This window comes from Anolis sagrei, chromosome 1, assembly GCF_037176765.1.
Source record: "Anolis sagrei isolate rAnoSag1 chromosome 1, rAnoSag1.mat, whole genome shotgun sequence".
Taxonomy (NCBI): Eukaryota; Metazoa; Chordata; class Lepidosauria; order Squamata; family Dactyloidae; genus Anolis; species Anolis sagrei.
Genome location: NC_090021.1, coordinates 64,905,303 through 64,930,029, shown reverse-complemented (window position 1 = coordinate 64,930,029; position 24,727 = coordinate 64,905,303). Strand labels below are relative to the sequence as shown.

Genomic DNA, 24,727 nt, shown 5'->3' with positions numbered 1-24,727 from the left:
GCAAGAGGCCCCTGAGGAGGATTGTTAAAAACAATAACTTAAAGTAACTCCATCCCATTCCACTCTCTTCCTCCGACATGGACGCACAGAGAAGATCAGGAAATTTCCCTTGATTGTTATTAACTATAGTTTATCCCAAATGCCAAAACTCTAACCTATGATTTTAAAACACAGGGCCCACACCAGGCCTGCAGAACATGCAACCCATGGGCCGCATGTAGCCCACACAACCCCTTAGTGCAGCCTGCCAAGTGATACCTACCTTACCTCCCCCCGCCCAGTGCTGCCACTCCTGCTTTCCCTCCCTACACCACACACAGCTTCCTCCACCAGCCACAAGGAGCGGCAGGTAATACATTATTATTATTATTATTATTATTATTATTATTATTAGAAACACAACAAGATGAGTCCACAGCAGACTCATCTTGTTGTGGATCACACGTCGGACACTTCCCAAGTGTCTAGGACTGTGTGATGTATCGGTGAATAATGCATGCAGATCCCAGTAAGGTGGCCTTTTGCAGCTGGCAGATGGTAATCTTGTCAGCGCCAATTGTGTTTAAGTGCAGGCCAAGGTCTTTAGGCAATGCACCCAGTGTACCAATCACCACTGGGACCACCTTGACTGGCTTGTGCCAGAGTCTTATTATTATTATTATTATTATTATTATTATTATTATTATTTTGCTATCAGGAATGATCTGGTGAAACATCTGACCGAAGCACCCACTGGCATCAACGAACGTCTCTCAACCCTCCAAATCGATCTTGCCAAAAACCAACGGGCAACCATCATAAGTGCCTATGCACCAACACTAGATGCTGACGAAGACATCAAGGAGAAATTTTACTGTCAGCTGGACACCGTCTTATCGGGGATACCTAAGGAGGACAAAATCATCCTCCTGGGGGACTTTAATGCAAGAGTCGGGCAAGACTTCGACCTGTGGCCAGGGACCATAGGAAAAGACGGGGTTGGAAACAGCAACTCAAATGGCATCCTGCTTCTCACCAAATGTGCGGAGCACAACCTTGTCATCACCAACACGCTCTTCCACCAGAAAAACAAGTTCAAGACATCATGGAAGCACCCCCGGTCAAAGCATTGGCACCTCTTAGACTATGTAATAACACGCGCCAGAGACCGCCGTGACGTGCTCCTCACAAGAGCCATGACAGGTGCTGACGACTGCTGGACTGACCACAGGCTAATTCGATCCTCGATGGCTATCAAGATCGCTCCCAAGTGCAGACTCCAAGGAAGGAAGGCAAGGCGCAAAATGAACACCCAAGCCCTTCAGGAGCCCTCCAGACGAGCCCATCTCCAAACAGCACTCAAGGACCATCTACCCACAGTACACCCCGAAAATGTCGAGGAACATTGGAACAAACTGAAGACCTCCATCATTCAAGCCTGCGAAGAAACTATTGGATACCAAGCCAAGAAACATCAAGACTGGTTTGACGAAAATGACATCGAGATCCAACAGCTAATTGACAAGAAAAGGAAAGCCTTCCAAGCATGGCAGAGAGACATCAACTGTGCTGCTAAGAAAAAGATCTATGCCAGTGCAAAAGCTGAGGTCCAGAGAAGGACAAGAGAACTCAAGAACATCTGGTGGACAAAGAAGGCCGAAGAAATCCAACACCTGGCAGATACCCATAATGCTCAGGGATTTTTCAAAGCCACAAAGGTCATCTACGGACCAAGAAACCATGGCATACAGCCTCTACGCTCATCAGATGGTACCAAACTCCTGAAGGACCAAAACTCAATTGCACTACGTTGGAAAGAACACTACCAAAGCCTCCTGAACCGCAGCTCCAATGTGGCTAAAGAGGTCCTCTCACAAATCCCACAACAACAAACCAGGGATGAGCTTGCAGCACTGCCTAGTTTGGAAGAAGTCAGCAATGCCATCAACCAACAGAAGAATAACAAAGCCAGTGGACCAGAGGGGATCCCTGCTGAAATCTTTAAAGAGGGAGGACCTGAGCTGACACACCAACTCCACCAGCTCATAGAAAAAGTGTGGGTGACCGAGAAAATCCCAGCAGATTTCAAGGACGCCACCATCATCACCCTCTTCAAAAAAGGGGAAAGAACAGACTGCGGAAACTATCGAGGTATCTCCCTTCTAACCTCCGCTGGAAAAATCCTCGCAAGAATCCTTGCAAACCGCCTTCTGCCCCTCTCAGAAGACACCCTCCCAGAATCTCAGAATGGCTTCCGCCCCTCCAGAGGAACAGTGGACATGATCTTCACTGCACGACAGCTCCAAGAAAAATGCAGGGAACAAAACCAACCTCTGTACATGGCATTCATCGACCTTGCAAAGGCATTCGACACAGTGAATCGCAGCGCTCTCTGGACCATCCTCCAAAAAATCGGGTGCCCTAACAAATTTGTGAACATCCTGCGGCTCCTCCATGATGACATGATGGCAACAGTCTTGGACAGCAGTGGCTCCCAAAGTGACCCATTTAAAGTGGAATCCGGTGTCAAACAGGGATGTGTTATTGCCCCAACTCTATTCTCCATCTTCATCGCTATGATACTTCATCTTGTTGACGAGAGGCTTCCCACCGGAGTGGAAATAATCTATCGGACAGATGGCAAGCTATTCAACCTCAGCAGACTGAAAGCCAAAACCAAGGTTACAACAACAGCTGTTATAGAACTCCAGTATGCTGATGACAATGTCGTCTGTGCGCATTCAGAAGAAGATCTACAAGCGACTCTAAACACCTTCGCAGAAGCATATGAGAAGCTCGGCCTGTCACTGAACATTGAGAAAACCAAGGTGCTATTCCAGCAGTCACCAGCCCATCCCTCTCCAATGCCAGTAATACAGCTTAATGGCGTAACATTAGAAAATGTGGACCATTTCCGCTACCTTGGCAGCCACCTCTCCACCAAAGTCAACATCGACGCTGAAATACAACACCGCCTGAGCTCTGCAAGTGCAGCATTTTCCAGAATGAAGCAGAGAGTGTTTGAGGACCGGGACATCCGTAGGGAGACCAAGGTGCTTGTCTATAAAGCTATTGTCCTCCCAACCCTGCTCTATGCCTGTGAGACGTGGACTGTCTACAGACGTCACATGCAGCTCCTGGAACGTTTCCATCAGCGCTGCCTCCGGAAAATCCTGCAAATCTCCTGGGAAGACAAGCGGACAAACGTCAGTGTGCTGGAAGAAGCAAAGACCACCAGCATTGAAGCGATGGTCCTCCAACATCAACTCCGCTGGGCCGGCCACATTGTCCGGATGCCTGACCACCGTCTCCCAAAGCAGTTGCTCTACTCCGAACTTAAGAACGGAAAACGGAACGTTGGTGGACAGGAAAAGAGATTTAAAGATGGGCTCAAAGCCAACCTTAAAAACTCTGGCATAGACACTGAGAACTGGGAAGCCCTGGCCCTTGAGCGCTCCAGCTGGAGGACAGCTGTGACCAGCAGTGCTGCAGAATTTGAGGAGGCACGAGTGGAGGGTGAAAGAGAGAAACATGCCAGGAGGAAAGCGCGTCAAGCCAACCCCGACCGGGACCGCCTTCCACCTGGAAACCAATGCCCTCACTGCGGAAGAAGATGCAGAGCAAGAACAGGGCTCCACAGCCACATACGGACCCACAAGGAAATCCATAATGGAAGACCATCTTACTCGTCCAACGAGGGATCGCCTAAGTAAGTAAGTATTATTATTATTATTATTATTATTATTATTATTATTATATTCTTCAGCTTCTACCTCTTTCCCTCCCCTACTTGCTTACTTGCACATCCAGTCACTGCTTTTACTGCTACTTCTGCCTTGTTCCCTCCATTTTCTCGCCCATACACTCACTGTTCCCCAGTGTTGCGCTACTGGCATTCCTGCTGCTTGTGCTGCTTTCCCCTGCCTGCCCCTGAGAATGGTACCCAGACTTTTAACTGGGGATTTCTCCTTTTTCTCTCAGAGAATCAGCTAATTGTAAAGCAGTAGTCTGATTATAAAAATATTTCATGGAAAATTTTAAAACATTAAATAAGGAAAAAACCTAGGTCAAGAGAGGAAAATGTGTTGCCCACAACTTGCCAAAAGGTTATCCTTCACCACTGGCTGTAAGTGGTCAGGAATGTCAGGATTTGTAGTTGAGCAAAATGAGGGACATGCATTCTTTGCTCATGTTCTAGGTCAGCAATAGCATCTCATGCAGAAGGGATGATGTAGATTAGACATAATGATGTTTATCCAAAATTAATTCCATCTCACCATTGTGCACTGGGAGATTGGGAGATTGTCAAGAAGAGAATTATGTGCCCAGAAAAGTCTCAGAAGAGAGAGAAGTTGTGCTGATGAAAGTTTGTTTCTCTGATGCTGGATACAGTCCAATATCTTTATCCAGGTCAGACTGACTGTTGACATTCGTTAAAGGGAAATATGTGGGAGGTTTCACTTTGACTTGTAAATATTTGTTTTTCTGTGCATATCCTGCCATTCAAGCAACTGTGAAGGTTTCCATTTGTCCTTTGTGGAATAACATGATTTCATTTATACTAGCTGTTTAGTTAAAAGTGTTGGGTAAGAAAAACGTAGCTTCATCAATGGGACTAGAACATATGCATTTATTCTTTATTTATTTATTGGATTTAAAACCCATCTTTCTCTCAGAATGGTACTTGTGAAGGATTATTATTTATGTAACTGATATCCTGCTTTCTCCCAGGAATGGGGTCAAGGTGACTTTCATCAATATTGATTAAAATGTGTAATTAACACACGAAACAAAATCAAAGATCAAAATAAATTGAATTAAAGGTGAATAGTGTTCCCAAAGCTCTTCTGGTGGAGGAGGGCATCAAAAATATTTCCTCAATTATTTCCGAAAACAATAGACAAGCACCTTCCTTCAAAATGTGGGATAACAACCATAATTAAGATCAGAGGTTGGAAAAGTAACTTCCTTATATTGCAATCCCTAAAATCCCACAGACAGAAAGACTTGTACCCGTGCTGGTAGGAGGATTCTGGAAATAGTCCTCTAAAAGTTTTCAAACTTGTATTGAAGCTCCTGGAGCATCACATCAATCAGTGAGGTATGGTAAACTTACTACCCAATAACTCTGCATCAAGTAACCCTAGACTCCATCTATGCATACACTATAATCGAGTTTGGAAGTGGATTAAAGCAAACTGGTTTCGCTACACAAACCTCCTATAAAATGGTTTGAGAGGGAATGTGGATTCAAACCAAATTCAGGAATTTTTTTTTCCTTACCCAGTCCACTGAGATACGATGATTTGTATCACCATGCCCATTCAGGATCAGTACTAGATCATAACAGAGCACAAGAAATAAAAACAAAGGAGTTAAAAGCAGGACTCCCCAAGGAAGTGATGTGGTTTCCTCACCCAGAGGATGCTTGTTTACCATCAAGCCAGCTGTGCTTCAGGATATTGTAAAGTGTGTCAGCGCTAGAGGTGTCCTGACAAGCACTCCACATTTTTTTGGACTTGGATTGGAGCCCTGAATGGGATATACTCTGGTCAACTGCAACAGATTTTTTTTGCTTATTCTGGACTTTCTAATGATTTTTTAAAACATGATATCTCTAGCTTAATGCGTGCTGCAGTGTGAATTGGGGGTGTAGATTTTGTGGACATGCCAACCTTGAGATGGTTTCAAGCTGCATTATATGTTTCATGCATATGCAACATATGTTATGCCTTCTCTAGTAATAGTGCATTATGCTTTTTTTGCATTTACAATAAAAATTACAAAGCAGTTCGGAATTATGAAAGTGAACAAAACTCAATATTACCAACAACAACAACAAAAAAGATTGTAGTCATCAGTGTTAACTAGCACATTTAGCAACTGGAAAAACACTAAGCCAAACAAATGAGCCCTTATTTACCACCAGAGAGATAAAGTAATAACATACATGAAAAGATGCACACAAGCCAAAGCCAGCTCCTCAGACCCATCTCTTAAGGATGAATTGCAAAGTTGAGCTCAGAACCAAGGTTATGTAAAATATACCTCTGATCAATTCTTTAAGACAAAAGAATGTTATAAACACAAAAAAGTCCACAAAACAGCTTGTGCACTTTTTGTAAGAAGCTCTTTTGCTCAAATGAGAGGCACATCTGAAGGAAATGAATTGCCATCATTGAAATCTACTTTTAGTTCTGCTGGTCCAAGTACGTGGCTCTGCTGGAAATATATATATATATATCTTTACTGTTTGGAAATAGTACCTATATTTTATATGGGGGATATCAGGATATATGCCAGGCAGGCATGTAGCTGGGGGGGGGGGGCTGTCCCCCCCCCCCCCAAAAAAATTCTCAGGCCTTATTGGTACATTATTAAAACTGTTACGTTTATTCATATCATGATCTGATCACAATGCTCAATATATCCCATGTGCATGGGGGTATTGGGATAACGATACAAAAGATTTGCTAGGGTAGATACTCAGCCCCCCCCCCCATCAAACTCACCCCCCCCCCATCAAACTCACCCCCCCCCCCCCCCGGAATCAAAATCCTAGCTACAGGCCTGATGCCAGGATATCAGATGAATTTAAAGGACAGGACAGTGCTGAATTGTTTGCTGAGCAGTGTCCAGCAGAGGGAGTATAAAAGACTAAATTATACTTATTTTTTCAGACAGATATTCTGAAATCAACATAAAATGTTAATATATCAGAAAATTATAAAAACACTGGTAGATTTATGAAAAAATGCTTTTTGGTACTCATGATTAAACCACTAAATACTGTTTCTTTTTTCAATGTTAAAATAAATCACTCAGAGAAAATTATTATTTATCTGAAACCCAAGGCATTTCTATACAAATACAATTGGTAAATTATGCCTAAGAACCTTACAGTCTGATCCTATGCATGCTTTTCAGGGGTTGCAAAAATGATGAAAATTACTTCAGGCTATATGAATAAGATGTATATTAAAAATAAATTAATTCCCCGTCTAAACATAGATCCTATCTTCACGATTTCTCTTTATGTGTATACAAGTATTCCAAAATCTGGGGAGAAAAATCAAAATTCAAAATATTTCTGGTCCTAAGCAGTTTGTATAAGGATTACTCAACCTGTACCTTCAGTTACTGAAATAGTTTCTCGATTTTTAGGACACAACAGAGGTTGCCTATTGCATTGGTGGCCTACTTGAGGGTTTCCCAAAAACAACTGGTAAACTACTGCAGGAATCAAATGTTGAATCACCTTAATCTTTACCTGAAAAAACATAACATACCTTTTGTTGTTTATGTTATTGAAGCTTTAATGCACAGAGTTAATTTTCAGAAGATGAGCAGAGGATGTACACAACAATATTTCCTTTAGAGCCTAAAAGCCCCATGTGATCCCATTTGATTTTGGAAGTTAAGCAGAATCAGTCCTAGTGAGTATGTGGATGGGATAGCACCAACACACACTAGGTGTGCTATGGGCTTTATTTCTTAGGAAGGAAATGGCAAGAACACCTTACCTAAGAAAACAATGAAATGCATGGGATCACCATAAATTGACAGGTGAGTTTATTTATTTATTTTATATATAGCTTTTCTCATCAGGGGGGGGCTCAAAGCAGTTTCAACATATTTATGGCAATGCTTTACAAAACATGAAAACCTAACATAAAAACAACAGAAAAATAAAGCTATCAATTAAATCATAAAACGTAACTACATTAAAACATGGGATTAAAAACACATCAATATAAACATTAAAATCACACAATCTAGAAGCATGGTCCAGTCCATCTGAGTATCAAATAACAGTTGCACATAATCCGTGTTCATTTCTTGTCCTGCTTACTGCCCAAATGCATAGAGATACATTCAGAGTTGAAAGCAGATATGCCCATTCTCCTGAATGTTCCCACTATAGGTTGTCCCTATGTTGCATAAACTCATATTAAATCACCCTTTCTATTCACAGTTAATATCTGTGAAATTTCCTTCCTAGCACATTGAATTGCAAGCTGTTCCCATGCCCTCTCATTAGTCCTTTGTTCTAGGATAGTAGCTAAAGACAACAGAGTAGTTGCCATGCTGGCCCTATCTTGCAATATCACACCAAACGCCTTTTCCCATCTCGCATATCTATCAATGTTATTAGGTCACCTTGCTGAAATATAATAATAAAACTGTATTATCCCAAGAGATTACACCTCTCATTTTCAGTCATTCTGTAAGGAGCATGACCAAGAAAAGGTCTGAATAAAAAATACAACTCTATTAATGGGCTATTCATAATTTTACACAAATATTATGCTTCAAACTAATGTAGAAACAGGAAGCAGTTGCCCTTCAAGCATTGTGGGATTATCTCTCCCAACCATCAGCCCATATTTCCTGACCATTCCTCACACCTGTGTTAAGTTAGGGAGTTAAAAACTTAATCTTAACAGAAACCAAGCCATGAAGACTGGTAGAATTACTTGATGGCATACACAGTTCAGGTAGCCTACAGAGTTTGATGGTCCAAAATAAGGGCCATTATGGTCCAAGTGCTTTTGTTTTGAGATTTACATGTTTTGGGAATCTTTCCAAGTGAAGCAACTAATTGGAGGGCAGTTATACTATCCCATTTGCACTTAATTTTTATTTCTGCATGCACCCCTTACAAGGATCAGACATGGGCAGGGCATTTGAAACTGCTCCATAATATAAACCCATCTAGTTCTCTGGGCAGCATAAATTGTAATAGATTGGAATAAATTGATTAGAATTGCACATCTTCCTTACATTATTTCATTGTAGCATGCTCAATATATTGCACCAATCTAAAATGTTTGTGTGATAATTTTTATCAAATTTGGAATATTAACATGGTCCACCGTTCTCCAAAAATCACATTCTTCTACTTAGCAAGTACAAGTACACACTGCCTGCACTAACCTAACAAGAAGGAAGTTCTAGTTCACTTCTCTCACAACAGAAACAACTTGCAGTTTCTCAAGTCGCTTCTGACACACATACATACACAACTTCAGAGCAATATGGGCAGAATTCTTTCAACTAAAGGCAGAGCTTGGAAGACGAGATGGAGAATAGCAAGAAGTCTTCAACAAGGTGATACCCACTAGAAAGTCAAACTTACCATGACAATGTGCTGTCATGGAAACAAGTAAGCAACAGTTCATATTACTATGGAATACAGAGAAATAACCAAGTATTATAATCAAGACAATTTTAGCCTGAAATTCTGCACAAGTCTAATCTTAACATAAACACAAGCAGATTCGCATATGAGGTCCAGTGCATAATCGAGGGATTTTTTAAAAAAAACTTCTGCCAAATCTCTCTTTTCACCAATTCTTAATTCAACTACTGTTCAAGATTATAAAGTGTAAAATAAAGAGTTTTACAGAGTTCTAATTGCTCTCCATTTGTGCTTCCTTTGAACCAACTGTGTGTCCATTTGACAGTCAGATCAGCTGTTTTGGGCTTTTTAAAAGGACACCTGTACTGGAGCAGTCTACACAGGGGGGAGGGAAGGAAAGCACATGTTTTGCATGACTGCAGGGATGTACAGCATTGCAAAGGTGCACATTTTTCAGGCTGAATCAGGTTTTTTGACACATGCTTTTTACATCTTAACCCGATACCTCATATACTTTAGCTAAATGTTGTTTAGCCACACATGAGCAAGGAGCCACAATCTTGGTCCCTTCCTCACAGCCAGAATAGCAAGGCAGATAACCCACAATATCTGTTTTGAACTGGATTATCTGAGTCCACACTGCCATATAATCCAGTTCAATGTGGATTTTATACAGCTGTGTGGAGGGGGCCATTATCTGTTGACTTTGTCACAAGCTCTTAAATGGAGTCTCCTACAGTTTTGAGCAAGCTGATGTGGCAATTTCCCCCCATCTGTGCCATACTATTATTTCACACAGTAAAAATTCATGACAGAACACTAGACAATGGTTTGTGGACCAAAATTCTGAGTAGCACTGTGCTAAAGTACTTTTGATTCAATTCAGTTTTCCCACCCTTACTACCACATGAAGCCCTCGGTGGCGCAGTGGGTTAAACCCCTGTGCTGGAAGGACTGAAGACCGATCGCAGGTTCGAGTCCAGGGAAAGCGTGGATGAGCTCCCTCTATCAGCTCCAGCTCCTCATGTGGGGACATGAGAGAAGCCTCCCACAAGGATGGTAACACATCAAAACATCTGGGCATCCCCTGGGCAACATCCTTGCATACGACCAATTATCTCATACCAGAAGTGACTTGCAGTTTCTCAAGTCGCTCCTGACATGACCAAAAAAGAAAAACCCTTACTACATTTTACTACACACATCAACAACACATGAAAAACTGCTTCAAGTACAATGATGATGAAGTCATAAGTAATAAAAGTTAGGGTTTTCCCAGAACTTGATAGCATATACTGACTACAAGGTTTCACCAATTCAAAAGGGGGGCAACTGAAACAAAAAAAGATTAATGTAAAGACTTAGGGCCCTTACACACAGCCCTATTTCCCAGAATATCAAGGCAGAAAATCCCACATTATCTGAGTGTGGATTCAGATAGCCCAGGGCCCTTCCACACAGCCCTATACTCCAGAATATCATGGCCGAAAATCTTACATTATCTGAGTGTGGACTCAGATAACCCTGTTCAAAGGAGATATTACGGAATTTTCTGCCTTGAAACCTGGGATATAGGGCTGTGTGGAAGGGCCCAGGAAGTTGAAGTCCAAAACAACTGGAGGGCCAAAGTTTGGGAACCACAGGTATAGTGTACTGAGTACTAGACTAAGGGTCCTTCCATAGAACCCTATATCCCAGAATATCAAGGCAGAAAATCCCACATTGAGTGTGGACTCAGATGTGGACTCAGTTCAAAGCAGATATTGTGGGATTTTCTGCCTTGATATCCTGGGATGTGGGGTTCTGTGGAAGGGCCCTAGGACTCTTGAGATCAGAGTTCAAGTCCCTTGCTTGGCCATCAAAACTTGCTGTGTGATCTTGGACAAGTTGCATATTCTTGGCTTAACACAAAGGCAAAAGCAAACACCTCTGAAGAAACATTGCCAAGAAAATCCCTTAGTGTTGCCGTAAGACAGAAAATACTTGAAAGCAGACAACAAAAACAACAACAGCAACAGCAACAACAGCGTCATGGTTCTTTCAGTCCTTGTGGAATAGCTACAAAAGAAGTGCCATGAAAATAAGGCTGCCAACCACTGCTGTTTTTCAGTGGCTTTTTTCCTACATGAGAAAAGCAGTGTTTAAAAAGCAATCCCATATTCTTCCAAGAACCTTTTCATTCTGTGGCAATCCAGTCCTGGAGCACACATCATCTGAGATCGTCTATCTTAGTCCAATGGGGATTTTAAATATTTTATATTGCTTTAATGCATGGAAGTCATTTCCAACATTTTCTTTGAGGTGGGGAGAAGCATGAAATATAAAATGCAGAAAACTGACTTTCTGAACTATGACCATATAACCTTTCATAAGCATGTTGCTCTAGTTACTACATCATGTCACATCAAATACTTTCCACAATGCTAATCAAGGTGGCCAATTGCAACGTTCACACTTGCCCCAAGCAGACAAGACATCTTTCTTCCACACTGGACATTCAACACATATATAAATCCCATTTGACTAGTTTACAACAGACCTCACAACCTCTGAGGATGCCTGCCATAGATGTGGGCAAAACGTCAGGACAGAATGCTTCTGGAAGATGGCCATACAGCCCAGAAAACTCACAGCAACCCACTATTTTTAATCATCTCCTATGGTACTTTCACAACAAATTTATATAGCAGCATAATTTATTTATAGTTTTATGTGTTTTCAGGTCACTTCTGATGTATTGGAACCTTAAGGTGAAACTATGATAGGTTTTGTTTGGGAGCGGGACACACAACAAATTAGATTTGTCATTGCCTTTCTTTGGAGCTGAAACATTGCGACTTGCTGAAGGTACCCCAAGGATTTTCATAGCTGAGCAGGTATTTGAAGGCTGGTCTCCAGAATCTAGTACACTGATCAAACCACTAAACCATGCTGACTCTTAGCTTTTTTCCTAAAGTACTTAAATATGCAAATATTTACAGAACTGCCTGTATATACAAGGCCTAAAATCTCACAACAAAATTCATTTTTCTATTGATTAACACCACTTCAAATGCATGTGTAAGAGTTACCAGTTAAAAAGTATGAAGATGATGATAGGTTTTCTATAACTTGACTATTTGGATATATACTGCAGTAGATAAATCTAATAAATGAGTCATTTATAATACTTTGAGAATGGCCAGTCATTAAGATGATTTATTCACTGTTTCCACATCACTCATTCATTCTGGCTTGATCTGTAATAACTCTTGTGTATAGGGTTTAAAAACTGAGACTAAATACTGGAATGGATTAACTATGCCACCAAAAAAGGAGCGACCACTGCCACTGTTTACAACTATAAAAATTGTTCAAAATCACCAGCTGAGTCAGAAGCATAAACAACCATAGTAGAAACTTACATACATTTTTACCAGTGTGAGTGGACAAATATGAGTGAATTATTCTGCGCTAAATACATATGTGCCATTTTCCCCACTGCTCAGATTGGGGGCTTGGCCTGAATTAAGGTGCTGACTTCAATTTCTTTGACAAACCTGAACAGAATTTTTAGATACAGCCATCTCACTGTCACTGGTTATGTCAAAAATAATTATCTTTGTATTGTCAAAGGCTTTTATGACTGGAATCACTGGGTTGCTGTGAGTTTTCTGGGTTGTATGGCCATGTTCCAAAAGCATTCTCTCCTGATGTTGCTCCCACATTTATGTGAAATTAGGCAAGTGGGGTTTATTTATCTGTGGAATGTTCTGGGTGGGAGAAAGAACTCTTGTCTGCTTGAGGCAGGTGTGAATGTTGCAATCGGCCACTTTGATTAGCATTGAATGGCCTTGCAGCTTCAAAGACTGGCTGCTTCCTGCTTAGGGGAATCAGTTCAGTAAAGGACACTGCAGACTAATTCAACAAGAGAAGGCAGTCATAGCAGAGCACCTGATGAATGAACCTGGACACAGCATATTATTTGATAACACAGAAATTCTGGACCATTCTAACAACTACCATGTCAGAGAAGCCACTGAAATCCACATAAAATCAACAAAATCTGGCTACCAGTGTTAAAAATTTGGACAGTAAATAAAAGAGCAACACTCAAAAAATGGGAATTCCAGGCATGAAAAAATCTGGGCCAGCTAACACCTCCTAACAAAAGATTCTCCCAGGTAGAAAGCAGCCAGGCTTTGATGCTGCAAGGCCATTCAATACTAATCAAGGTAGCCAATTGCAACATTCACACCTGCCTCAAACAGACAAGAGTTCTTTCTCCAACTCTGGATATTATTCCACAAATATATAAACCTCACTTGCCTAGTTTCCCACAGACCTCACAACCTATGAGGATGCATGCCACAGATGTGGGCAAAACATCAGAAGAGAATGCTTCTGGAACATGACCATACAGCCCAGAAAACTCACAGCAACCCAATAATTCTCTTTTCTTGCCATTTCTTGCATGCAAAATTTATATAATTTTCGTGGCTCTTCCTTAATTTTTTGACAGCCAAAACTTTTTCTTTTGATAAATTTAATGTGTATTACAGTTTTGTGATGTGGGGTATTTTTGATAACATTCCTGGTTTGGTTGAAATTATTTTGCTTACTTTGACAAGTTATTTCTTCTATGTCTCAGAGCAGTCACGGGCAAACTTGGGCCCTCCCTCCAGGTGTTTTGGGCTTCAACTCCCACAATGCCTAACAGCCTCAGGCTCCTTCCTTTTCCCCCTCAGCCGCTTAAGTGAAGGACGGGGCCTGAGGCTGTTAGGAATTGTGGGAGTTGAAATCCAAAACACCTGGAGGGCCCAGGTTTGCCCATACCTGACTCAGACTCTCCAACTTGTTAGGTGCTCCTTTGAAATAAAGCTGGAAATAGAAGAAAGGAGCAGCCAAAACATTGGTAGCGGAAGGCAAGAAAAGACAACCATATCTGAGGCATGATCAGCTTTCTTTTTTTCCAACGCCCTATTTCCAGGTGGCATCTCTCTTGTCTTCGTTTTCTACCAATAAAACCCTTAACCTAGTGGTCCTCAACCTGTGGGTCCCCAGATATTTTGGACTACAACTCTGAGAAATCCCAGCCAGTTTACCAGCTGTTAGGATTTCTGAGAGTTGAAGGCCAAAACATTTGGGGACCCACAGGTTGAGAACCACTGCCTTAACCTATTGTGGCACTTCGTGCGCATCCAAGGCAACAGTGGCAGGTCCAAAAGATCACATCCTGGGCCCACATCTTCTTCTAAAGCAGACCATCTCCCTCTTAAAGCGATTGTTGCCATCCCAGCCTGGTATGTATAGAAAGTCTCCAAGAGAAGGGGTCGTCCCACCTTCACTTCTTCCAGCACTTCCAAGCTCACCTTCCTACCATGCCAAGCCATCATTTCCTCACCCTGCTCTTCAAGAAGTAACAAGTGCTCCTTCTTTGTTGTTCCAGGCCATTCGTGTGCATTTGTTTGGGTATCTACACACCCCTGAAACTGAGGACGGTTGTCCTTCATGCCTAAAATCAGAGTTTCACAGGACAAAACACCCTACGCAAAGTTTTCCAGGCTGTATGGCCATGTTCCAGAAGCATTATCTCCTGACGTTTCTCCTGCATCTATGCCAGTCATCTTCACAACCTCTGAGCATGCCTGCCATAGATGCAGGCAAAACGTTAGAAGAGAATGCTTCTGGAACATGACCAGACAGCCCGAAAAACTCACAACAATCCCTCACAACCTCTGAGGAAGCCTGCCATAGATGCAGGCGAAATGTCAGGGAGAGAAATGGGCATACAGCCCAGAAAACACACAAATACCCCTCAAAACCTCTGAGGATGCCTGCCATAGATGCAGGCAAAACGTCGGGAGAGAATGCTTCTGGAACATGGGCATTCAGCCCAGAAAACACAAACAACCCCTCACAACCTCTGAGGATGCCTGCCAGAGATGCAGACGAAATGTCAGGAGGGAAATGGGCATACAGCCCAGAAAACATACAACAACCCCTTAAAACCTCTGAGGATGCCTGCCAAAGATGCAGGCGAAACGTCAGGAGAGAATGTTTTTGGGACATGGCCATACAGCCGGGAAACTCGCAGAAACCCAGTGATTCCGGCCACGAAAGCCTTCAACAATCCCCTGTGCCAAGTCTTCTTCTTCCTGCCTCCGCCCTCTCCCTTTCCTTTCGAAACCCCCGAAGGTGAAACCCACCACCTACTTGTGCTTAGGAAACACTGGGTGAAGCGCCGAAAGCAGCTGGCCGAAGAAGAAGAGGAAGAGGAAGACCCATCTTCCATGTCTGGCCCTAACGCGAGGGGAGCCGAGGGGAGAGGGGAGGCAGGGGCGCGGAGGGAGAGGCGCTTCTTTGTTGTTGCTTCTGCCACCGCCCCAAAATCCCGCTGCTCCTGCTTCTCCTTCTTCTTCTTCTGCCTCCGCCTCTGGCGACGAGGGGCTGCTCTGCCTTCCCTCCGCCTTCTCTGGGCTCCTGAAACCGGCAGGACCCGAAGCCAGAGGGGAAAGAGCCGGGCGAGGATGGAAGAAGCCGGGAAAGTCGCCTCGCGTTGCTGCTGTGGCTGCTGCTGCTGCTGCTGCTGCCGCAAGAGAGGATCAAGGGAGTTGCTCCCGCTTCTGCTGATGTTCCAGCATCTCTGGCTGATGCTCGGCTCCTCTCTCTCTCTCTCTCTCTTCTCAGGGGGGAGAGGAGGGAAGGCGAGGAGGCGACGGCAAGAAGAAGTCAAAGGAGGGAAGGAAGATGGAGAGGGGAAGGGGAAGGGAAGGGGGGAGCTGCTGCGGGGCTGGGAACAATGCGCCTGCAAGAGAGTCTTCAGCCGCGCCGGAGCCGAGGCGGCCGCTCTACAGAGCCAGGAGCCCCATCATCGCTTGCCCTCCTTGCCTCACTCAGGGGAGTGGAGGGCCAAGGCCGGGCTTTCCCCTCCCTGCTCGCCCTGAAGCGAGAGAGGGAAGCGGAGGGGGGGCAGGCAGGCCGGCCTGGAGGCAAGCTAATCTCTCTCTCTCTGCCTTTCCGCAGGACTTTGGTTGGCCCGAGCCACGGCGAGGCAAGGCGAGGCGGCTCTGGTGGGAGTGGAGCCAATTCCCCTTCTCCCCGCCTCACGCCTCCCAACTTTGGTCCTCTTTCCGCAGCCTGGTTTTGTCCCGGGGCTTCTTCTTCTTCTTCTCCTCCTCCTTGCTTGGCGGCAAAGGGCCGGCTCCGTGGCCTCCCCGCCTTGGGACCGTCCTCCTCGGCCACGCAAATCTTTCTCTGCCCGTCCAAGCGGCGCTCGCGGGCATGGAAAGAACGGAGCGCGGCTTCCCGACCCACCGCCTGGGCCTCCGGAGGGAGGACACCGCCCACTGGTGGGGCTTAGCCCGCCTCAGACACGCCTCCTCCGGCCCGCCTCCTCCGCCCCGGGCCCTGGAGGAGGGAAGGAAAGAGAGAAGGAAAAAAGAGGGGGTCCCCAGTCCCTCCAGTCCCTCTGGAACCCCGAAAATGCAGGAGGCGGCCTGGGGGTGAGGAAAGGGGCTCACTCACTTCTTCAAGCTTTGGCCCAAGTTTGTTCATAAAGTTGGAAGAGACATCAAGGTCCATCCAGGACAACTCCCTGCCAAGAAGCAGGAAAATTGCATTCAAAGCACCCCCTACAGATGGCCATCCAGCCTCTGTTTAAAAGCTTTCAAAGAAGGAGCCTCCACCACACTTTGGGGCAGAGAGTTCCACTGCTGAACAGCTCTCACAGTCAGGAAGTTCTTCCTCATGTTCAGGTGGAATCTCCTCTCTTGTAGTTTGAAGCCATTGTTCCGCTCGTTCCAAACGCTCGGGTTCTCCACACGGAAAGCTCTTCCAGCCTGGCTTTTGTATCATATTTCATGTCTATCCCGCCTTTCTCGCTGCAATAAAACCTAAAACAAACAGTTCGAGTACGACCCCCCATCTACACTACATTCTATAGTCAGTGCGCAGACTCCTAGCTAGGCTGCATCTACACTGCCCTATAATCCACATCAATGCAGTTGAGCCACACATTCTGAAGCTGAATTATACTGCAGGGTAGATTCAGCTATACAAGCATGTGGACCATTTCAACAGAAAGGAGGAAACTGTGAAAATTAAACAAAATTTGGATATCGGTTTTTTTAAAAAAAAAATCTAAAATCGAAACAGTAAATAAAGAGCAACGCTCAAAACTTGGAGAATTCCAGACAATAATAAGTCAAGGCCAGCTAACACCTCCCAACAAAGGATCCCCCTAGGCAGCAACCAGCCAGACTTTGAAACTGCACAGGAAATAAAGAGCAACACTAAAAAGGGGAGGGGATTCCAAACAAGAATAAGTCAGGGCCAGCTAACACCTCCCCAAGCCTGATCTACTCAGGCGGTCTTTCCTCCAAAGCCCTGCCCAACCCCCAAGAGGAAAGGAGAGAGGGAAAAGGCGGGAACGAGAGCAGCGCGCTTCTCGCACCTCCGCGCGCCTGCCGGGCTTCAGGGCAGCCAATCAGAAGGAGCCGCGAGTCCGCGTGACTCTCCTGGCGCGCGCGGGCAGGGCAGGTGTGCTTCCCGCCCCCATTGGCTGCCAGCAACGCAGCCGCCCAGGAGTTGGCTCGGCTCCTGAGACCCCGAACCCAGGGCAAAACCCTCCCGGGAGGAGGAGACTGTTCCGGCTTTGTTCGACATGCAACAAAAGCATTTGCAATTCACGCAAAAAGAAAAGAGCCCTTAAACATAAAATAAATATACATATGTGCCTTCCAGTCGCCCTACAGGGATTTCCGAGCGTTTGCTTAGGCAAAGAATCATAGAGTTGGAAGAGACCTCATGGGCCAGCCAGTCCAACCCCATTCGGCCAAGAAGCAAGGAAATTGCATTCAAAGCACCCCCGACAGATGGCCATCCAGCCTCTGTTTAAAAGCTTCCAAAGGAGTCTCTACCACACTCAAGAGATGCTTTGGCCAGTCCCTTCCTCTGAAGGAGAGCCTAAAGTAGCTGGTCTTCATGGGCGGTCTCCCATCCAAGGATTCGCCAAACCTGAGGCTGCTTATGATCCAAGATCAGACAGGATGTGATAACTTTGAGGCCTTTTTAAGCGACGGAGGCCTTCTGATTGTTAGTGTGTGTCTTTGGGGACTGCTGGCGACCCGAAGCATGTACTTTCCGGTCCAAACCATGTCCACTTGCGTCCCTGGCTCTCCCTGGTTGGAAATGGAAAAGTGCCACTTCCTCACGTTGAGCCTTGGCTGGCTGTGAAGAAACAAACGTTGGCTTTTGCGGGTTTTGTGTACATATATCTTCTTCTTCTTCTATAAATAAAAATGTAATGTTCGTTTGTAGGATTAACATAACTCAGAAACCACTTGACGAATTGACACCAAATTTGGACAGAATACGCCTAACAACCCAATGAGTGACCATCACTCAAAAATTGATTTTGTCATTTGGGAGTTGTAGTTGCTGGGATTTATAGTTAACCTACAATGTAAGAGCATTCTGACCTCCACCAACGATTGAATTGAACCAAACGTGGCACACAGGACTAGAAAACACTAGAAGGGTTTGGTGGGCATTGACTATGAGTTTGAGAGTTGTAGTTCAAATAGATCCAGAGAGCACTGTGGACTCAAACAATGTTGGATCTGGACCAAACTTGGCATGAATATTCCATATGCCCAAATATGAACACAGATAGAGTTTGGGGAAAATAGACCCTGATATTTGGGAGTTTAAGTTACCGGGATTTATAGTTCACCAACGATCAAAGAGCACTCTGAACCAATGACAGAATTGGGCATACTTCCCACACAGAACCCCCATGACCAACAGAAAATACTTGAAGCCATCCAGTCCAACTCCCTTCAAGAAAGAAAACGTAATCAAAGCCCTCCTGGCAGCCATCCAGCCATATATACTACAAATCTATGAATATATATATATATATATATATATATATATATAATCATAGATTTGTAGTACCATAGATTTGAAAGGGACCCCTAAAGAAGGGCAATTATATGTTGCATGTTCCAGAGTAGGCAAACCACACAATCTCTCCATCAACACTGACCAAGAAACAAGAGGAACTACTGTTTACCCACAAGCATCAAGAAATTACATATATTAGAAACCAACACCTTCTCATTACTTTATTCTCCAGCTCACCAGACTGGCACACAGCAACGCGTGGCAGCGGACAGGTAATACACACACAAAACCCCAGTGCCTTCCGATCTGTATGGTTATGCTAGGATCTCATCACACTAGAGAATGAATCCACTTTAAATCCGGTTTCTGCCTCCTGCAGAATTCCGGGATTTGTAGTTTAGGGATGCTCTTAAAGGCGCCTCCTTAAACTACAAACCCCAGAATTCCGCAGGAGGCAGAAACCGGATTTAAAGTGGGTTCATTCTCTAATGTGATGAGGAAATCTTAAGTTCTTCTTTGGATGGATGGCCATTGGAGTAGAAAGCCGTTGCCTGTGATGCGATCGCTTGTCCTCCCATTGCCTTTTCCAAGGTCGTTTGCCAATATTTTGAACCCTTTCCTTGGATGGCTCCATCAAGGGATGCGTTATCTCCAAATGTGCGGGGAGGAGGGCTTGCGAGAGATGCCGCCTCCTTCGAGTTTCCTTTGCAACGAAGTTTGCTTTTCCTTCCTTCAGAGTCAACTGGGACTTTCCCCCCCAAATCCCCGGATTCCTCTGGGAGAGACTGGCGGCGGATTGGATAACCTGGCGTCGATAACCTGGACAAACAAGCAGCCTTCTTTAAAGAATCCTTTCACATGTCAATAGTAAACAATACCAAATGAAACCATTCATCACACTAGAGAATGAATCGACTTTCAATCCGGTTTCTTCCTACTGCAGAATTCTGGGGTTTGTAGTTTAGTGAAGCTGTTAAAGACTCCCCCCTAAACTACAAGCCCCAAAATTCTGCAGGAGACAGCAACCGGATTTAAAGTGAAGTCATTATCTAGTGTGTTGAGGTAGATGACAAATCAAACCAAACCTTTGCTTCTGATTTCTCATCTGTTTAGTGCCAATCTTGTTTTGTAGCAGAGACAGGGAAAACTTTAGGTTCCAGTAATGATCTGCTGTATACATTGCTCTAATATTGGTATTCTTACCAATGTGTCCTTGCCTTTTGCATCTTGTACATATTCATTTTTTTATCACAGAGACTGTAATAAGCTGCATCTCATTGCATTCTGAAAATGTTGGTAAATAGCCTTGTTTTACATATCTGATACCAATATCAAAGACTGGCATTGGAGTAATGAATATCTGAATATCTGTATTGTATAACATTTATTTATGTATAGCACCTGTTTATACAATGCAGTTTGCAAGTTATTTGGTCTTCTGTACAAGTCTCATTCTTCCAAACAGTTATATTCATTTGGTAAAAAGCATATTTCTTTGATAATACTGTTTAGTTCCAGTTGTAAAGCAGTCCATTGATTGCTTCTTATTTTACCACCTTTATTTTTAGGGAGAACATTTGATTTGCTTTGGTTTGCAGCATGATCAATACATTCTTGAGCTGCAAATTCCAGAAATGGACAAGGACTGGAACGGCAACTCGACTGAGATTGTTTTATGGTTTTAATAGCTGTTTGATATTTGGTGATGTACTGTTTTTTAATATGATTTATGTCTAATGTGTGGTTTTACTAGTGTAGTTGTAAGGCATTGAATTTTTGCAATTATCTATGTGTAAACCGCTTTGAGTCCCCCTAGGAGTGAGAAAAGCAGTATATAAATACTAAAAATAATAAATAATAAAGAAATGCATTCCAAGAACACAAATTATAAAGTCTCCAATTCACTGTTGGTACATAATTCAGCTTAATTATTTTACCTTATTTCTTTGTTGTTCTATTTTCAGTTAGTTCGTGTGTAGAATGTATTTGTAACATGAAATTATATGTTTCAAGTTTTCCTTTTTGTCCTAAAATCAAAGCATTCACTCAAGTTAATCAATCATGTACATTCGAATTAATCGTTAGGTTTCTTATATGGGGAATGCACTCTCTTTCTGTAACAATGCATTCTCAGTTCTTGGAATGCTTTATAACTAGAACAAAAATCTTCATGCAAAAGAAATGGAAACAAAAGAATAAAAATGATAATACCAAAACAAATTATGAACATTTTGCTCAGGCTTGTATTTTACTTATAGTATCATAGTGTTGGAAAAGACTTTGTGGACCATCCAGTCCAAGCCCCTGCAGGGAAATCACATAACTTACCATGTTCTAAACTTTGCATTCAGACTAAAAGAATGCTCAACTAAATTCTGTAGCACTTATTACCTGGCTTTGGTTCTTCAGAGGTTTTTTTTTTTTTTTTTTACAGATTTTCTCAATGGTTTAATAGCAATTTTGGCTAATTCTAGATAAACATTTTAATGATACCAATAAGCTACACAGAGATGCACCAATTTCCATGTCAATCAGTGACAAAGAAATAGGGTCCAAATGGGTGATACCACCCAAGACAGTATATAGCAGTGGTTCCCAGCCTGTGGTCTGTGGACCACCAGTGGTCCACAAGTACTAAACTATGGTCTGCAGCCTCACCATTGCAATGAGAGTGGCGGGTCTTGTGAAACCCTCTTATAGTGCCAAGGCTTATTAAATATGGTTTTCTGTGGGTGAGCAGATGGTGACTACTGGATGGCATATGTTCTATATCAGAAACTAGACCTGATGTGGTTTGTCCAATGCAATTTTCTGAATCAGCACCCCTCCCCCCCCACCCCAAATAACCAAACTGAATCTAAAGTTGACCAAAAACTGATTTGTAACCCTTTTAGTACTAATGTTAGAGAGTGGTCCCTGGTCAAAAAAAGGTTGGGAACCACTGGTATATAGTATGATGTTACAGTGGTATTTGTTCTCTGAATTACCTTTCTTCCACTCCTTGTCTTGGATTACAGTACCAAAACAGCCACAGAAAAATTACTGGTATATTTTTAAGAGTTTGCATCCATACTTATAACCACTACGAAAATAACTCTTAATTTTCTTTAAAAAATGTTCAACAGCCAGAGTAGCAAAATCTAGAAGAAGTTAAGCTTTAAGAAGTATTAAGGATATGACTAGATTTACTGTTTGACCAGCTGTGCTTTATGTCAGCAAGTACCTGATCAATTAAATAGTAGCCTAACTCTGGGGTGTCAATTTTATGCATTGTTCTTACATTCTGCATGTTTTATGCCATCAGTTATGTAAAATTCATGATACATAACCAGTAGAAGGAAAGGAAGCATCTTTGTGCTTGGTAGCTAGTCCTCTTAAAATCATCCATGGAATTGGAATACGAGATAAGTAAAACACATCCTCATTTGTTATATAACAACATACAGTACCAGTTATTTAAACTTTACACCATTCACTTCAAATTTCACCTGTTTTACACTTGGTGCAGTTTCTTATCACATTTACTATGCATTGTGTATTTTAAAGAGGTATGCTTGAAATTCATGATAATAAACATGCAGTACCTCTTTTCCTTTAGGCTTGAGATCATGAATTAGAGGTTTTTGCTTTTTGTTTTTTTCATGTCAGGAGCAACTTGAGAAACTGCAAGTCACTTCTGGTGTGAGAGAATTGGCCATCTGCAAGGACGTTGCCCGGGAGATGCCAGGATGTTTTGATGTTTTAACATCCTTGTGGGAGGCTTCTCTCATGTCCCTGCACGGGGAGCTGGAGCTGACAGAGGGAGCTCATCTGCGCTCTCCCCGGATTTGAACCTTTGACATGTTGGTCTTCATTCTTGCCAGCACAAGGGTTTAACCCATTGCACCACCCAGGGCTATATGAATTAGAGTAAAACCATTACATAATTATTTTAAAGCAAATAAACAGGAGCAGGGTTCTTTGTTGGAGGGACTCCAATGGATATGGAACTAGATGGTGAAATATGAATCTGCATTTTTAGGTTTGCATTCATGAGTTATGAGTGAAATCTAACTTTATGGAATCAAATTTCCACTGAAAGAGTGGGATATTCCCCTCCTCCCAATGCTCTCCTCAGAACCTCTGTTGCAGATTTTTGGGGGATGAGAGATGGCAGAAGCTGAGGGATTGTCTCACCTCACTATCTTATTGATGGAAATAATGCACACCATTCCATCAGTACGACAGGTTAATTAGATAACATCCTATTTAATTTTTACAGAACAGTACTTTCACTGAACATGAATTATTGTAAGATTAGTAGGATGTGAACTGTGGCGCTAGAGGAAAATTCTGGGAGTGCCTTGGACCATGAGAAGATCAAACCACTCCAGGTAATAATGTAGGTTTGGCCAGTCAATTTTAAGTTGTGAAGTTTAATTTGCAGTTATCCGTGGATTTAAACTTTTTGTATGCCTTTTAATATCCTTGGTAGATACATTTGCAGACTGTTTAGATGCATGAACTCATGAATAATAGTGAACCCTATTATTTTCAGTGCAACATATGATGGAGATACAAAAAGATGGTTTAGATTGTACAGTAGTCTCTTGGGGCCTTTCCACACAGCCATATAACCCAGAATAGCAAGGCAGATAATCCACAATTTCTGCTTTGAATTGGATTATCTGAGTCCACACAGCCATATAACTCAGTTCAAAGCAGATTTTATACAGCTGTATGGAAAGGGCCTGAGTGAATAAGTGGCATTGTGAATAAGCAAAGCCATGTAAAATGGGCTTGTCTAACAGGCTTGTCTAACAGTTTATGTAACTATTAATATTGGTCAGTATTCTACATCAGGTAATTAATTAAGTATATTTAACAAACGTCTTCTCTTGGCCTGACCCCAATTCTGATAGAAACAGTCACTCATACTACAATCACCAACAAAAGTAAATTGAGAAAGTTACAATTCTAGGAGCAATGTTACAACTAAGACTAAGGAAAAATTAGAGGTTATAATTACAGATGAGAAAATATAGGTCCCTGTTACATATTCATAATCATTTCTTAGCTTCAATTGTGACAATATTGCCACGAAAGCTGCAGAACTGTTGGCTGCACTTCAAGCATAAGTTTGTTTAATTCTTTAACCTTTTGAATTAGTATGCCACCTTTCTTCCAGACCCAAGGAATATTGCCACGATTGTAACTTTCCCCCAATCTTTTATCGAATATCATTTGCAGTAGGAGAAGGTCCATTTTACCATCAAGTAGAACATGGATGAATGACATTTTTGGTAGGTTTGGGGGTTCAGGCAAAAAGACCTTGCTTACTCAAGTACTGTATGATTCCCCATAGTCATGTTCTCAGCTGGATAGGGATTGCCTGAAACCATATGACTGAATGGCATTAAATTAGCTGACTTCTCATTTCCGCATACCTAGAGTTGTGTTGGAGGACCTAGAGATTTCTAGAGAGATATTCTCTTTAAGAATCCACTGTCTTCTGCAACACAATGCTACACTCTTGCACTGATCTAAACTAAATACCTGGCAGCTACTTTCACATGTGAGAAAGGCACTAAGTGATTCAGTCACAGGTAAAACACTCAGAAGCAAATGTGTCTGTCAAATAATACAATAAATTCTCAGAGCAGAGCTAATGTAATCTACAACACCCATCTGCTAGAAAGTTAAACTTTGATCTGGACTCTAGTTCTCTATGCTTTCGCA

At 42.8% G+C, this 24,727-nt stretch overlaps 1 protein-coding gene across 5 annotated transcripts in view; it reads right to left on the bottom strand.

The window, feature by feature from the left end:
* Positions 1–24,727, bottom strand: part of PDE10A (phosphodiesterase 10A) — a 269,479-nt gene that overhangs the window by 120,373 nt on the left and 124,379 nt on the right. The window contains exon 1 of one of the 5 annotated variants that reach the window (XM_060753708.2): positions 15,317–16,435. The exons of the other annotated variants lie outside the window; for them this stretch is intronic. Within the exon in view, the coding sequence (XP_060609691.1) occupies positions 15,317–15,395 (79 nt within the window). The 5' untranslated portion in view covers positions 15,396–16,435. Of the gene's footprint in view, positions 1–15,316; positions 16,436–24,727 lie in introns of those variants that run through there. 5 annotated transcript variants of the gene reach the window in all.